General features: G+C 50.9%; 1 protein-coding gene across 4 annotated transcripts in view; it reads left to right on the forward strand.

The window, feature by feature from the left end:
* LOC126541574 (uncharacterized) overlaps window positions 1-17,699 on the forward strand; it is a 99,714-nt gene that overhangs the window by 78,049 nt on the left and 3,966 nt on the right. For 3 of the 4 annotated variants that reach the window (XM_050188389.2, XM_055076754.2, XM_055076755.2), the window contains exons 5-12: window positions 504-597; window positions 2,085-2,207; window positions 2,559-2,615; window positions 3,630-3,764; window positions 5,060-6,542; window positions 10,929-11,160; window positions 14,784-15,167; window positions 16,963-17,227. In XM_050188389.2, the coding sequence (XP_050044346.1) occupies window positions 504-597; window positions 2,085-2,207; window positions 2,559-2,615; window positions 3,630-3,764; window positions 5,060-6,542; window positions 10,929-11,160; window positions 14,784-15,167; window positions 16,963-17,227 (2,773 nt within the window). The remainder of the gene's footprint in view (window positions 1-503; window positions 598-2,084; window positions 2,208-2,558; window positions 2,616-3,629; window positions 3,765-5,059; window positions 6,543-10,928; window positions 11,161-14,783; window positions 15,168-16,962; window positions 17,228-17,699) is intronic. The other variant, XM_055076756.2, reaches the window with a different exon arrangement.

The raw sequence follows: 17,699 nt of genomic DNA on the forward strand, positions 1-17,699 counted from the left end.
ATCTTGTCTAATCTAATGTATATAATGTATCTTATCTAATCTAATGTATATAATGTATCTTATCTCTAACTTTTTATACCCGCCGCGATGGCTTAGTGGCTATGGTGTTGCGCTGCTAAGCACGAAGTCGTGGGATCAAATCCTGCTGGACGCGGCGGCCGCATTTCGACGGGGGATGAATGCAAAAACGCCCGTGTCGAGTGCATTGGGGGCGCCTTAAAAATCCCCTAACGGTCGAAATCAATCGGGAGTCCTTCGGTACGGCGGTCCCTGTAATCAAATCGTTGTTTTGGCACGTAAAACCCCAGATATATATATCGGCCTGTCTATCTACCTACTTGTCCATATCTGTCTAGGAGGTTGCACCATGGCAGGTTTTTTTTTTTTTTTTTCAATTTCTTCAAGCCGCAAAAAACATCGGTGCGCGATACTGCCTACTAATGAAGTGACACTTCCATGTGCCTTTGCCGATGATTACTTTTTTTTTTCTCTTTCTTTCGCAGACCGTGCCACTGCGAAAAGCTGCGGAGCCTGTTCGCCTACTTCGACTGCACCTACCAGGATGAACCGGAGGGCACCGTGTACTTCTGCAGGCAGGTTCGAAATGATCGCCCGAGATACGCCGCGGGACCAGCTAAAGGCGGATACGCATGCCAACGTGCCTGTTAAATAGATCCGTAGATTCTATCGCACGAGTTCTTCGGCAGACGCATACGTTACCGCGAAAGAAAGTACAAAGCGTTGCAAGTAAAGCCCGTGGCTCCAAGTAACCGTGGCAGGACGCCCAGCGCTTACGTGGAGGAAGCACTATGACAACAAATGGTATCTGCAGATGGCTTGATATCGTACTCTGCTGTAGAGCACGAAGTCCCACTTCCGGATCCCGGTTACGGAAGCCGCATTTCGATGCGATAAAGGCTTAAAGAAAGAAGTTTCCGAGCAAGGCCAGTGTACTGAGGTTTGGGTGCGCCTTAAACTTAAGTTGCACAAAATTGGGAGCTTTCCGCTGCAGTCATTCTCGCAGCACAGGCGTAAGATTTCATTGCAGACGACGTTAGAGAAAATAGCGAATACAGTTTCTGTATACGGGCTACAGAACGAAGCCTCTGCGCACGCGCGACCTCAGCTTTCTACGGAACGTCTAGCCGCGGCCTCCCATTGCATGCGCACTGCTAAAAAGCTCTGGACATTAAGACCCGAACTTCCATTCTCGTCCGCCTTTATAGCACCAGCAGCTGCACAAGTGCGACATTCTACGCAGAAATAGAATTCGACAGGACGTTTTATGTGAAACTGGCTTAGACGCTCCTCTGTAGAGCATATGTAGTGTGCGAAATGTGTTAGCGCAAGAACGTTCTGTGTGTGCATAATGCACATACCGCGTATTGGACAACGTGTATATAGCTCATTGCACTATAGCATCACCTGCCATTGCACATAGCACCATTGCACTATAGTCACCTGCCATCTACGTCTCTTTTCCTGTCTTCTCCCAAATCCCCTTATCCCTGCGACGAGTAGCAGACTAGCGATACGATCTCCAGACCAACTTCTCTTCCTTTCTTTTTATTAAATCGTCCTCTCTCTCTCTCTCTCTCTCTCTCGACGACACGCGTCTTTTCGTTTCTCCTTCTCGCGTCTTTTCATCGTCCACCCTTCCCCAGTGTAGGATATGAATTAAACAGGACGGGCGTATACCTGGCAAGGCCCTTCGTGCCCCTCTATCTTCCTTGCCCAAAGGCTGCAGGTATACAGTGCGCAGTTATCCAAAATTCACGAACTGCCGCGGAAAGCGTCTGTGTGTTGCGGGATAACAGAAATTGTGTCTGGACTTGCTGCTGGTCTGCTTACTGGACTCGCCCGTTCAAGTCTTGATTACAGCTGATGACGTCGTAGGTATAGGCGCAAAAGTCACCTACATACTGTAGAAACGACAAAGAGAATCAGTGATAAAACTAGGAGTTGCCTCAGCTGCGTCACTCAAGAGGGCTGGCTGTGTACCAATAGGATCGAAGTAAACGCTTGTAGAGACAATCCGCAGATTCGCGCGTGCTCACGAGACTTCCGCTCTCGCCGGCGGCCAGCAGGTGACTGCCCCCAAGAACCAGATGTCGCTGCCTGAGTGGATGTGCAGCGACTGTCCCCTATGCCCGCTCATGGTCCGCACCAGAGGACTGATCGAGGACGCCGAACCGATCCTGCTCAAGGTATGACAAACGCAATAAAATACCTGTGGCGATCGCGGACGCATGCATGCATGGAGACCGCGCAGGAACTCTGTAGTAGAGAACACATGTAGTTGAGAACGTATCTAAAACATACTTAAGTCTGAGCGAAAGCTTGAGAAAGCATTTGCTCTATATATACGTTGCTATTTGTGGTATGTATCGGCGATGTTAACTGCCAGACTGTCCTACGATTCTGACGCGACCTTTTCGGCACGTCCACCAACTATAGTAGATATGCCTGTAGCGAACTGGCAGAAGTTCGTAATGACCGAGGTTGCACTGATCTCACGCCACTTTCGCTGTCCCCTTCAACATTTCCGTTTCTTGCAGTGCTATCCATCTAGCGCCAACGCCGGAAGTGATTTTCTCGGAAGCAATTGCACAATGGTACGTATCTTTCGAAACCTTGCGCCGATAAGTTAGTAAGATTGCTTTGAACGTGTAAATGGTAGATTATTTTATTACTATTATTCCGCAGTAAGAGCTAAAGAAAATCGATTACTTCGACTGATTTCTATATAAGTGCGTTCGATTATAATACGTGTTCGGCGCTACAGACGAGTACTTTGTGCGCGTTCGCATTCGTGGGCGCCTATGCATTTCGAGCATGCATACTATATCTTTATTTCATTTTGAGAGACGTGAGTTGTAATAAAATGTTGTGAAACGAACAGATGAAAGCGACGCATCGTCCCCGCTTGAACAGCTTATGCGAGTTTGTGTAAGTTGAAGCACGAGCTCGCACTGTCGTTAATCATGCAGGACAACTCGACTGTATCAATCAAATCGCGACGCTCTATCGACTATACCCGTTGAACTTCGTGGTGTATTTATAGCGCGCCATACTCGCCGTCTCGGGCGCAGGCGACTGCGCACTGATTTCCGGGAAAACGGAGCTCCTGAAAACGATTTTCTAAAAAAACAACTTGTTGGAGCCACGAACGCAAGATCAGATGCATGGGAAACAAGCAGCAAATGACACACAAACACGCACGCACACTCGTACTTTAGACGTGTTGCAGCGGTTTACTAGTTTCGTCAGCATTATAGACGAAATGTGTGTCTGGGCACGTCACACACCTAATTATTAGTTTACGCTTCACTATACATCGCGACTAGGCCATCGCGCAAGGGCATGGGGGTTAGCATAACCTTTAAATGGGCGTAAGTGTCTCGCCTTCAGTGGTGCGATATTTGTGGGGCAGCTCATTCAGGGAAAACATAATTTTGCATATACAAAGCGATTACAAAAACATGGTGCTAGTCTAGTAGACTGTACATTATCTTGAATAGCACAATGCATGAAATCTTATGTTTTTTTTTTTAGAGTTCTGCACTCGCACATATATAGCTTGCCTCTATGACTGCCTCGCAAAGAACATTCTTCTATCCCGATTCCAGGAGTGCTCGGTGTTCCTCAGCTGTCCCGAGGTGCTGGCCGCGCTGCTCTTCGTCGAGCTCCTGGGCGACAACGAAGCGCTCACCGTGGACGGCCTGTTGCCACTCGACCCGAGGCCACGGGTCAGCGGCGAACCGGTACGCCGAGTGTGAACCTGATTCCTATATACAGAGGCCGCGACGTACGGCCCGAAATATACTAAGAAAGTTGGCTACAGTTGCAGCTGTATATAGTGACGTAAAAATTCGGTAGCACGTTGCACTACTATAACACGCGAAAGCGAAAGCCTGCTGCACACTTGTTGATGCGCCGTCTCGCATCGTCGCGTTGCTGCTTTCGCAGTTCGGCTTCGGCTCATTTTCAACGCTGAGCTGCGGCTTCGCGCGCTCATGTATAGCGGGGTCAGACTCGCGCCAACGAAATTTCTCTTCGAGACTTTACGTTGCGTCCTCTCAGCAGGGGAGTGAAACGTATGCTGTTCTGTGTATTGTATGCGTGATTTCAATGAATTTATGCACTGTTCGCTTCACTTTGCTGAGCGCTTGTAGCCTCAGCCTAACGGAGGTATGAAGCATTTATATTAAGGGGGTATGAGCAATTGAGAAGGTCACATAGTTTTTTTTTTTTTTTTTGTTCCACTCGACTAGACGCCGCATTTCTATGCGTTGTATACGTGATTCCAATGAATGTATGCTCTGTGGGCTTCGCTTTGAGTGCTCGTAGCCTCTACATTGCGAGAGGGAGGAGGCAATGCATTTTTTGCCTGCTTAGAGGGGTATGAGCCATTGCTGATGATAGTTTTTGTACCATTGGACTGAACGACGCATTTCTTTTTTCAAGGCCATCGGGGGTATGAGCCACTTCAGGCTTTCGCCTTAATACGCCAAACAACGAAGACAAATGCGACACAGTGAATATCCTAATGGGTGGCACTGGCATTAGCCTTCTAGTGCTTGTCCCGTGCTTGCGTTGACTGCCGCATTAGTATTGTCATCAAGCACGGCTGAGAATAAATCATTCTGTGTACAGTGCTTATAGTGACTGGCCGCACACTGTTTTATGTAATACGTCAGCGGTGGGCTTAAAAGTATTACTAAATAGCTTCCCGCAATCAAGATCAGTGATCGCGAAGTGTTCTCCGTTATACTGCAGGGCAGCACACGTGCCTCTCCGCTCGCACAGCTTATAACTTCCCGACTGTTATGCCCTAATGAGCTGAAGTCATCGAGGCAAGCTCAGTTTCAGAGCCCGCGTATACTTCTACGCCTATATAGTAGGCTATGCCGCTGCGACAAAAGGGAATATCTCTACAAGTTCACACATTTGACACTTTGACAATAGTGCGCGGATTGAGGCCACTATGTGTAGTTTCTCGTTTACCAGCTGTGTTGGCTCACTGAACCAGTTCTCGTCGCGCCTGTTCCCGCCGCAGGTATTCAGCCCTTCCGAGTGCTCCGTGTGCCTTCTGGACTTCAAGGACCATTCCTCTCGGCCGGTGGCGCAGTTCGAGGACGCGTTCCTGCTCCGCGAGTTCAACAAGTGTCTCGTGGCCTTCAGACAGGCCCTCACCCAGCGTAGACCCTCACCTGTGGGCCAGAGTTCGAGCTCGAGCGCTGCCGGCCACGATCCACCCTGTTTCCACTCGCTGTCCTCTTCCAAGACGTCGTCCTCCCGGAGCAGCGCGCACGCCCCTGACTCCCCGCCAGACAATCTGCAGGGCCTGCGTGGCCACGAACACTTCGTAGAGTGCAAGCCACCGCTCGCAGACCGTTTGGGAACGAATACGGCCACCGTTTCAGTTGACAAAGCTGACCTGCAGTGCACGATCAAGCGGGGTCAACAGTCGGAGAGTCAAGCACCCACATTAGCCTGTGTATTGGGGGCACTACGAACGAAGGCGGCAGCACAGACCGCCAAACCCGAACCGCCAGTGCCTCCGCAATGGTCACCTCGAAAGTTCTTCAAAGTACTGAGCTCCAGGAGTCCGAGCCCGACCCCGCCGAAACCCGGCAGCACTCGTCCACCTCCACCTGCAGATACGAATGCCAAAACTTCGAACGCACCGCCATCGTTGACGAGCTCAGCTGCTGCCCCAGTTCCTAACATTGCGAGGCCCTTGGCGACTAAGCCTCCTCCACCTGCCACGAAGAGGAGCCTGCGTTCTCTGGGTGGCTCCAGTTCCAAGGGGTCCATGGAGAGGAACAAAAGCCTAGAGAATATACTTAACAGGATCTCCGCGAGCCAGCCGTCGACACCTTCGTCGTCGTCGGCGCCACTTCTGACGCAGGCTGTCCTGTGCGCCCAGAGGCATCCTTCTCCGAGACCCGAGCGACGCGGCAGCGGTTCCCAAGCGGCTATGGTCTTTCGTCCGGTCAACCTGTCTCCACTGACGTCCCGCAGGTCTGCCTTCCGGCCCGCGGCCGAGTGTCTCCTGGACCAGAGAAGGCAGAGCAGCGGCGGCGGAGGCGCGGCTCCGATAGCGTTGCCGCACTGCGAGTTTTCTGCACTGAGCAACGCCAGACAGGCGTGCGGCAAGCTCGCGCCGGTGAAAGTGCTGACGTCCCCTCCGGTCTCTTCGCCTCGCGTGCAGCTCTCGATCGAGTCTGGGCCCGAGGACGACGTGTGGCGCAGGCAAGAGAGCGTCGAGCTCGAGTCACCGGGCGTCGAGCGGCCGCCACCGTCGCCGCGATGTCCGGACGCCGCGGCGTCGAGGGAGACGGAAGTGTGGACGCTTGCGGAGCAGCAGCAGCCAGCGGCGGAAGAGAGCGCTCCGGCACGAGGTCACCGCAGGACGGTGTCTGGGTCTTCGGCCACGCCGTACGGGTCTCCGTCGGCGACCCTATCGCTGCCGCGGCTTCCGTCTCAAAAGTCGTGCGACGACGTCTACCACACTGCGGACGAAAGCGTAGAGGACAGTGAGTGTATATTTCTTTATCAGTCTTAGTAGGTAGGAGTGCCTGCTGCAGTGTACTCATGCGGAGAAAGTGGTAATGCCACAGTTTACTACAGCCTCGTGACGCATAATGTGAGGTGGCAGGACAGTTAGGCTGAATATAGACGCGCATATCTGCTGTTTTCGGCCTCCATACAATTCTTTCATCGACAGTGAACCGGTCCATTCGCAGTTGGCGAGGTGAGGAGAAGCACTAGCGGAGAGATAAATCTAGCAGAACGCAGTGCACGATGCGGTCGTTGTCGTGACATTTACGCTGGCTGCTAACAAACGCGGTGCGAGAATATTTAACCATCGTTATCGTTCTCAGGCCACTCGAAATCTGACGAAAATATGCATATAGTTATGCATTACAGCTCTCAAGCCTTTTTGTTCCAATACCAGAACAGACGCGTGAAAACGCAGTGAACATTCCTATTGTGGCTCTTGGAACAGAATACGCTTAAACTGCGAATAGTTGCCTGAACACTTGTTTAGTGTGCTTACATAAGCCAGCAGTGTAGCTTATTAGTACCGGGCTCCCACGTTAGTCGGTTAACTGTGCGACTGTCCCCGGAAGAAGCGTACTATATATTTTATTCACTGCAAATGTTTAGAATAGCTTTATAAGTGCTGTTTGTGCCTACCCAAAATAGTCAATAAGAGATCTTGTTCGTACGTAGTGCTTTTTACTCATCTCTCAATGTGCGTGTCAATTTCATCTATATTTGTCTGAACGCATGATAAAGAAAAGAAGCACAACTGCCAAATAAAACGCACGGGTGTCCAATCTCAACTGTACGACCTGAAATAAGTCGACAAACGTAGTCTATTTTCCCAAGGTAAAATGAGAATGGAATTGCGACATAGGCGAATAGGATTGGTCTTTGGCGATTTTGGTACAAGAGCGACTAAGGCTCGAGCTTCCAAGTTAAAAGGTCAGTTTGATCCGATCATGAATGTCTTGGCAAGCTGTATGCAAAACGGAAAGGGTTTCCTCCTACCTCATTAAAATGGGCCGTTTTTATGTTTAAACTTAGGTCCCGAAAGACTTCCGGTCTGGCCCTCTAAACCAGGCCGCTAAATCTAATGGCGAGCGAAGAAATAGCAAATTCAAATAGCTCGCAAATATGTAAGACCCTCTAGATGGCACCAGTCGTGCTACACAGCTAAAACGTATACGCTGACAAATAAATTTGAATACATTCGTAAAAAATTTGGAAAACGCTTAAGCTCCGCCTTTAAAAGTGGAACGCTATAGCTTTCAAAGATCCCTGACTGCTTCTCAAGATTCCCGGCAACTGCAGCTTGTGTAACCGTAATGTTTACTGGCAAATGCTGCCGGCGAACGCTATGCACTAAGGTGAGCGGCCGACCTTCCTGGCAGAAACGCAGCCTCTTGTGTTGGCCGGAATGCGGCGGGCGGGGAGGACATCGAAGTATTTTACGGATGCGCGGAGGCGAACGCCATCTGGATGGTGCTCTTGCAAGGAACCGAGCGCAGCGGGCCGCTCTATGAATGGTAGAAACGCTGGAAAAGTGGTTTATGTTTGGGCTTCCGCGTAACAGAATTATGTTTTCGGGTACATTCAAACTGCGATTCGACGCTATCATGTCTATAGGTCGTACTTTACGATTTTCCTGACGCACCTTACTTTGAGGAATTCAATTAGTTCAGTAACGCCTCTGCGCCACGCCTGCGTGGTTGTGGTTCGGAATTATTTTTCGCTAAACGACATGCGGCGCAAGGCACCGACACCGGAGTTTATGCGACAAGGTGTCCTTAACGCTATCGCTTTAAAAATGCCGCTTAACTGAGGTGGTGACGGTTGTTACAGACGCTTGTCTCCTCGATGTGGCAGCAGCCTGTTTGGCCAGATTGCGACTCCAGAGAAGCTGCGGTCTGCACCGAAGTCTGCTAAGAAAACAAACGTATTTTAATGCGAAAGCATTGTATGCTCTACTACGCGAAAAATCAGGTGTTGTCGTCGTCGGCGTGACCGAAAAATGGTACCAACAACAGAACAAAAACACGTCAAAAAATGCTCAGACTGACGTCAAATTTGTCAGCTGGTATTCTCTAAACAAACTAAATGCCTTCAAAAACAAAATTACGGTCTGAGTGGGAATCGAACCCAGGCCTTCGGGGTGCGAGACGAGCACGCTCCCTCGACGCCACGGTGGCTTTCTTTTTTTTATTACCTTCATTACAACAACACGCAAACGCGTACAAAGTAGGTCACTTGGTGCAGAAACATAATATTACATCATTTCGAGAGACTGTACATATTTAAAAGGCCCTCAAAGAGGATATCAATGGCACCAAAGTGTCCAACTCCTGAAACCACTCTGGCGGTTCAGTCATGTGCTTGAGGGCATCACGCATGTACCTAAGACTTTCACTGAGGTGTTCCCTCGCAGACCTTTCATCTACGTGGGCATTCCTGACATCCATACGCGTTTTCCACGCGCTACTCATACACAAAAGCATTGTCAAGTCAGCCGGCACTCCCCCTGTGTCTGCGCATGGTAAGAACCGAATACCGAAAGGACTTAACGGCAGTTCTTTCTTCAGAGTTCGTTTAAGAACATCCCACAAGAAAACGGAGTCATGGCAATCCAAGAAGATGTGCTCTATGGTTTCAGGTTTCTTGCATGTGATGCAGTTAACAGACCATGGAACAAAGAAGCCCTTGCTTTGTAGTCATGGCTTCACAAGGAGAGTGCCCGAATGCAATTGAAAAAAGGTTTTCGCTGAAGATCTAACCGGCATTTTTTTTTAACGCGTTTCATCACATTGCGTTCAGGTCCTAAGTTATACATCGTACGGTAAACAGGGTGCGGCAAGAAAACATCAACCAGATCGCTATAAAGTTTCTTACGCGTCAGTCAAAAATTCATTCGAAAAATGCGCTTTCAGTAAAGAAAAGGACGTAACAACAAAACGACTAACAACGCCACGGTGGCTCTATTGTTACGGTTGACTGAAGTTGTGTATAGTGCGTGCGTCAGTGCACACGACACGTTACTGCCTCCCACGCGTCACTTGCTCTTCGGATTTCATCGGTGCTGTGTCTTCTGCGATGCACACGGAAGCGTCTACCTACGCGGCAGCTGTGAAACATGGTCGCCCACGGATTAAGTAAGCCCCAGAAGACGATGCAAGGGAACACAAAAGAGGAGGAGATAGTCGCAACAGACCTACCATAACATAAAATTAATCGTTCTGCAGCAAAATGGTTTGAATGTTTCCAGCCTGTGGCCAACGTACATGCAAACACACACACACACCTATTCAGCAGAAACAACTTTATTGCATGTCAGAAACATCAATCGAAAACACTTCACCTGAGCGATTATGTTTTCGCATTCCCACACGTAATCAGTCTAAGTGTCTGCTGAAATTTTTTGCCCGTGGTCGACCAATATGTATACGTTCTCGATGTGTTAAATTGTGACAAACACGCCCGGTGCATCAAGTTCGTGTATGTAGCCGTTTTAACGCGATAGCGTTAAGGCCCTCGTGTCGCGCAAAATCAGGTGTATGCGTCTTGCGTCGGACGTCGTTTGGCGAAAAACCATTCCGAACCACAACCACGCAGGCCCTCCGCGTGGGACCGAGGCGTTACTGAAGTAATTGAATTCCTCAAAGTAAGATGCGTCCGAAAAATCGTAAAGTACAACTAACCACGACCTACAGACATGAAAGCGTCGGATCGTAATTAGAATATACCAGAAAACAATTATGTTATGCGGGTACTCAAACATAAACCACTTTACCAGCGTTTCTAACATTCGCAGAGAGGCGCGCTGCGCTCAGCTCCTTGTAACACCATTCAGATGGCGCTTGCCTCCACTCATCCGCGGCCCACGCAAGAGGCCGCGTTTCTACCAGAAAGTTCGCCCGCTCACCTTCGTGTATGGAATTCGCCGCCAGCGTTTCCCGGTAAACATTACGGTTACATAAGCTGCAGCTGCCGGGAAGCGTAAGAAGCAGTCAAGGATCTCTGAACGCCATCGCGTTCCACTCTTAAAAGCGAAGCTTAAGCGTGTTCCAAATTTTTTACAGCGAAGGGCTGTTAAGGGCTAGTTCCCCCTAGGGTTATGTCTGTGTGCAGACACAAAATTACCCATACGTGGACCAATCCCGAAGATAGTGCAATGCCAGGCCGACCCGAGACGGAGGTGAAGCAAGCATTAGGCACTTCCCATACGTGGGGCGATCCCAAAGATAGTGCAATACCGGGCCGACCCGCGACGGAGGTGCAGTTCGCCATTAAGGGGCCCACATACACAGCTTAGCTCGTCATCCTTCTTCACAGAGCGAAAGAAAGGAACTGAATTTTATTCCTCGCGTGTTGTACCGCAGGCCCGGAGGGACACGGCGTCGACCTCCCGGGCGAGACTCGTCCGCGCTGCCTCAAGTCGCGCCGAGAGCGTTCGCTACGCTCGCACACGAGCGGCGGCGGAGGGTCGAGTGCCTTCTCGTCGGTGTCTCAACGCCTGAGCAGGGACGACTCGGCCAGCTCGGCCGGTTTCGTACTCGACTACCGGAGCGACGACGAAGACTACATCGCCTTCTCGCTGAGCAAGCACGAAAGGTGAGCAACGCGTGGTCCTTGTCGTGACGCATGACGACGAGCACCGACGACTGTATGTGACACGGCGAGGAGGTCGCGGCATGCTAGAAGAGGGTGCGCAGTTTGGTCTTGTCTGGAAGGGAAAAGATACAATTTAAATCAAAGCGGTAATTGTAGAAAGCGCTTACTTAAAAGAAGGCGGAGAGGTAGACCTGAACCAGCGCGCTTCGGCCGTATACTCTGCACTCGAAGAAGGGGGGAGAGAGAGCAATTGAAAAAACAGGGAGGCCAGACAGGACGAGTGTCTGGTTAGCTCTCTTGTACTGGGAGAAAGGGAAATGTCAGAAAAGATTAGCAGAAGACGAAAGATGTGAAAGACTGTGTTCACGCGGTGCTTATCGCCGTGTGCTTTTCTCTGCAATTTCTTATCATCGTCATATTCTTTTACTACTTTCTTTATGCCCACTGCAGATCGAAGGTCTCTCCACGCCGTATCCAATTTCCTGTCTTGCATGATGTCGTCGTCATCCCATTGTCATCATACCTTTGTGGTCATTCCTTCGTCGTCGTTCGTAGGATCCGTACGTTCGAGCGCCACAAGTTTATGTCGAACGAGCCGCTTCCCGGTGAAAATTTTTTCAACTTGGTCGTGCGTTCTATACTTGAAAATTGTCGCTAAGAAAAAATCAATGTTCCTCGCGAACATCAAGAAAGCATTGCTTAAAGCTACTCCTACAGCGCATAGAATCTACATAGCTTTTTTTACCGTAAGTTCTCAATAAGCCTTAATCTGTTTGTGGTTTTTATGTTGCCATGCGAGAAGTGTTCTGTTTCTTCTATATTGTACTCCGGGAAGCTGGGAACTAGTCAAGCTGACTTGTCAGCTTTTTTTCCCGCACTCCCTCACTTCATGAGTGAAATAAAGATTGTTATTATTATTATTAAAATCTGCCCTCCCAGCCAGAACAGCCAGTCGGCGGACGTTTGTCCTGGTCGGCATCCTTACCTTTTCCGTCCTGTTTTCTCTTGCTTTTATCTATCTATCTATCTATCTATCTATCTATCTATCTATCTATCTATCTATCTATCTATCTATCTATCTATCTATCTATCTATCTATCTATCTATCTGTCTGTCTGTCTGTCTGTCTGTCTGTCTGTCTGTCTGTCTGTCTGTCTGTCTGTCTGTCTGTCTGTCTGTCTGTCTGTCTGTCTGTCTGTCTGTCTGTCTGTCTGTCTGTCTGTCTCTGTCTCTGTCTCTGTCTCTGTCTGTCTCTGTCTGTCTCTGTCTGTCTGTCTGTCTCTGTCTGTCTCTGTCTGTCTGTCTCTGTCTGTCTGTCTCTGTCTGTCTGTCTCTGTCTGTCTCTGTCTGTCTGTCTCTGTCTGTCTCTGTCTGTCTGTCTCTGTCTGTCTGTCTGTCTCTGTCTGTCTGTCTGTCTCTGTCTGTCTGTCTGTCTCTGTCTGTCTGTCTGTCTGTCTGTCTCTGTCTGTCTGTCTCTGTCTGTCTGTCTCTGTCTGTCTGTCTGTCTCTATCTGTCTATCTGTCTGTCTGTCTGTCTGTCTCTATCTATCTATCTGTCTGTCTGTCTGTCTGTCTGTCTGTCTGTCTGTCTGTCTGTTGTCAGGATTGGGGGCTCAATCCCATCGCTCGTGATCCGTTGTGAAGATTGGAGTCCGGCATGAATTCGAAGGTAGCTGGCCCATGCCGTCGTCCAACTTATCCACGCTGAGGACGTTGATGAAGGGAAGCACTGTTTCTCATCGAGAACGAGGAATATGGGTTTATTTACAGTATTTATATCAGTCTAACATGACTGTTTGAGAAAGTACATCAGTCTAACATGACTGCTTGAGAGAGAGCCTCAGTCCAACATGACTGCTTAAGAAAAGTGTGTCGAGCATCCGCACAACAGCAGTTTTTAAACACTCGGTCCTCCCGCGATACAAGGTGATGCGAACGTTCGTTTAGTCATCGCAAACTAGCCGCCTCTCCGCAGGACGGTTTACACACACACATGCACACACACACGTGTTTACGGTCCGAAACCGACACCACACGAATTTCATAGAACTCGGAGCCGTTCCGGGTAGCGTATTTTCATCCGCTAGCAGCTACAACGGGGCGTGCCACTTTTGACGGAGCTCGACGTTTCTGCGCAGGCGCGAGTAAGAGCGGGCGCGAGAGAGAAAATCTGGGGGCTTTTGCTCCTTGAATATATGACTCAGCCTAGGCACTACGGAGGAGGTTTCTTAGATTGCGTTGTATTCGTTTGTCCCCTGACATGCCGGCATTGCGGAGTTCGATCGAGTTGGTTTATACGCTCCGCCGCTGGCTGCCCGCGCGGTGAGGCAGTGGGCGCGGACGCCGCTTGGTGATCGCTGTGTCTGAAGGGACAATGTGCTGACTGGTGTTTTATAAGTCACGGGGCGAATTTTTCGTCGCGACGATAGATCGGATTTTTTACAAGCACTGCTCCAGGAGGGCACATGTAACCGGCAAACGGAGGCCTCAGGAGAGCACCTGAGGTTATATTAAAGCAGGCGGCGCAGGATCTCCGGGGCACCCAAGCGGTAGCGGGGGGATCAAAGCTGGAAGCCGGGCGGCCCGTGGGTTGGGGCCGCAGAGGCCGAAGCGTGCCTGGGGGTGTTCGCATAAAACATTGGCTGTCCGCGATAGCGGACAGCCGATGTTTTATCGGCCGATAAAAGCCAGGGGAGTATCGGCCGATGTTTTATCGGCCGATACTCCCCTGGCACGCGCAGGCCTCTGCGAGCCCCAACCCACGGACCAGTCCGGCTTCTAGCTTTGATATCCCCGTTGCCGCTTTGGTGTCCTGGAGGCGCCGCCAATAATGCGAAATAATGACACGTTGTTTTCATTAGTAAAAACATGATCGATTAAATATGATTGCGTCTAGCCGCCAACTTGCGATGCTAAGTTCAGCACAACCGCGCCCCGCGACTTCTGCCGGCACGGCGCGCCTAGGGACAAGCGCATACGCCGCGCCCCAAGGGACTCCTCCGTAGTACCTAGGCAGAGTCGTATTTTCAAGAATCAAAACTCCCCACATTTCCTCTCTCGCACCCGCTCTCACTCGCGCATGCGCGCAAACGTCCGTCGTCTCCGCAAGTTCCACGCCCCGTTGTACCTACGAGCAGTTGGAAATACGCTTCCGGGTAGCGCGTTGTCTTGCGTCTTGGTCGGGTGCGTGGGAAGGAGCGCAAAACGGCGTTCCCGCGGCAACTCGCGCACCCGTAGCAGATCAGGTCCGCGTTGGGGAGTTTGGTAACAATAGTTGGCAGGCCGAACTCATTCCGTCACAACGGCGATGAGGCTAGAGGTTGGCGGCGGTTTCAGCACAAAGCCTGCTTCATCGAACGCATCCTAGCTGAAGCGACGGAGAGTGGAGGATGCGCGTATTGTTCCCCGACACAAAGTCGTTTTAGTCACGCTGTGGCTAGAGGTTGGCGGCGACGCTCCCGGATTGTTGCCGCCATAGTCGTAACTGGGTGGCAAACTTGCACTGTAGCTGGCCGTTCTTAATATATATATATATATATATATATATATATATATATATATATATATATATATATATCCTGCACCCTGTCTTCATCGCCATTCCTCTCCTGTGCCACTGGCAGGTACGAGGACTTCCGGCGTCGCATCCGCCGTCGGGGCCGGCGGCTTGCTCGCCGGCTGAGCCGCAGCCTGCGCGCCAGCTACTCGAGCGGCAGCAGCGACATGGACGACATCGACGAGGACCCCGAGCTGGGCTTCTCGCGGCCCCAGGCCCCCGTGTGCGCCGTGCGCGCGGCCAACTCCGAGCCCACGCTGCACGTCCTGCTGCCGACCAAGGGCTCGGCGCGCGAGCTCCCGGCGCTGTCCATCGCCTCCGAGCTGGTCATGACGTCTTCGCCCGGGCGGCGACAGACGCTGGTCATGACCACGGGCCAGGGCATGCCCAAGGCGTACTCCTTCGACGGCGTCAACCCAAACCTGCCAGTTCCTTTCAAGGCCAAGTTCAGGTATACACCGTTGTCAGGTTCTTTTACCGCATACGCTAAGAACCTATGAGCTTCAGAACGACGCTGCGCCTTGTAACATTCACATTCGAACATATAGGGTGTCCCAGCTAACGACTGAACATTGCAAGTCTTATAATTGTATGTTGCGCCACGTCTTTCTTTTTTAAACCTCTTTCGTTCAATAGCTTGGCTAACGTTAGCTGGGTCACAGTAGGTTTATGGCACTATAAGGAAACCCGGCACACGAGTTGGACGAGAGGTGTGCGTAGAGACTAGTATGGCAGTACACAGGAGCTGCGTTTGGAAGAAGCGTTTTAATGAACCGTGCGGGGATGTGGAGAGCACTTTAATAATTCGTGTGGAGCCCTTTCTCTTCGTCTTTCTTTTCTCGCCGGCCCGCAGGCAAGGCTTCTTCAAACGACGATGATTATACCTGGCTAGCGCTCGCTCAGTCAATAGGCACCACATTTTCCGTCATGTCCAATCAATAAACGAGCCTAATTTTTAACTGTGAAGCGTATCTTATACAGTTATTAGTGACGCGGACATCTCAAGACCCAGCAAGAAACAGATATGAGACGCGCGCATAGAACGGTGCGGGGCACGGAGTGCTGGTTGCGGGTGTAATGGCGCCAACCGGTACAGCGACGCAAGTGCGGAGACGATGCGAGTGACGGCGTGGTGTATGACGTCATGTCAGAAGCGGCGCGCAGCATATGTGAAGCGAGTGTATAAACAGTAGACGACGTGCCGCGTGCGTATACATAATATAAAAGGCGACCGGCGTAGCTGAAGCGTGCAGGTACTCTCAGTATGCCTGCGTTCAAACGTTCTGCCAAGGTTGCGAACCGGCTGCCAGTGACGACGAAATGCAGCAGACGATGCGCAAGCGCTCGCACGACTACACGCTCGCCAAGAAAAGAAGGAAACAGTATATACTGTAAGAGTTGTCGGACGATCCCACCGCTGTCAACCAGAGTCGTCGGACGATCTCGCCGCTGCCGCCATTTGAAGGAGTTGAAGGTCGTAGAGAGGAACTCGGTGAACAGGATTTATTTACATTATTTACATCTTAGACAAGACATATATCGACAGTCTAGCGTGACTCCCATATGGAGCCCGCAAGACTAACATACTGCAAACAGCTTACGAGCACACAGCTCACGAGTACATTTCGAGCACGACAACGAGCACGCAGCTCACGACGACGAGCACGCAGCTCACTAGTACATCTCGAGCACGACAACGAGCACTGCAGCTGGCCGTTCTTAACAATACTTGTGAGCAACTCAGCCTGTGTCATCGCTGGCGTAGCCCGGCATGCCTCTGACTTGTGTCGGGTTAGTGCGCCCTCAGCAATGGCCGGTCGCAGTTATCGAACAGCTGTCGTTCGCGTGAAAATAAATCGAGTGCCTTTCATCTCTGTCGTAAGATACGTTGACGACACACGACATTTGTGACACGTTTACACCCACAGAAAGGCACATGCGCACTTTGTATGCAGTAAATCGTCGCCCAGCATCTAGCGCAGCAGGCCAGACGATCGAACAAGTTATCATTAAGGTGAGCGTCCCTCACGACACTTGTGATTCGTAGTATACCTATGCCACGCACCTTTGCGTGCTGCAGGCGTTAACCACGGTGACTGTGCATGCTGCGTCATCACTCGCCTCACCAGAACGCGTTCAAATTCGCTCTTCGACATTCGGCCACAAGCGAAGCGTCACGCTCAAACAACCCGAGCGACGTCGAAGCGCACGCTGTAACAGCTCTGGCTCTGTCCATCTTCCAACAGGTGCAAGAAGACCTCCGAGGAAACGAGCCACGCGGAATCCTGCGCAGTCGGCCTGACGCGGCAGGACACCGAGTTCATCAAGGCGCACTCCTTCCGGCCGGTGTCGCCCGATCTGTCGGCCGGCACTTCCGAAGAGGACGACGTCGAGAGCGAGCCCGCAGAGCAGGACGAAGACCAGCAGGACTTCGACACGGCCAGCGGCGACAGCGCGGAGAGGAGGCGCGAGAGCTTCGTGTCTGTTGAGGAAGGGCCTCCGCAGGACTCGGTGAGCGTGCACGCCGCGTCGTTTGTCCACTGCATGAACTCTCTGGAGGTCATGTGCCTGTGCTGTCACTGCCGCTTTATCTGCGAAGTGCGCTTACAGAGCATATATCACCTAAACATTGCCCAGCAGTTCGCCCCAACTGATTTCGTCTGTTGCCCTGTGGCAACTTGTTTCTCGTGGTTCCTCAGTTGTTACTGGCGCTTGAGCGCTTTTTCCTTTCCCCATCCTTGCACTTCAGCGCCAAAGCTTCATTACTTGCTATATAGCGAATTTCTCCCGTTGGTCCAGCTTTGTGTGACCACGGTTGCGGAATCCGGAGAAGCGCTGTATTTCGCTGCGGTAGAATTTCCTTAACGTAAGCGCAGAAGGGTTTAAATACACAGAAATGCAGGGAGAGCAGTATAGTAGCTTCCTTTATTTTATTGAAGTTTAGGCATACATGTACGATTTCACTTTCGGTTGCCGCTAGTCA

The sequence above is a fragment of the Dermacentor andersoni genome, chromosome 2, assembly GCF_023375885.2.
Source record: "Dermacentor andersoni chromosome 2, qqDerAnde1_hic_scaffold, whole genome shotgun sequence".
NCBI lineage: Eukaryota > Metazoa > Arthropoda > Arachnida > Ixodida > Ixodidae > Dermacentor > Dermacentor andersoni.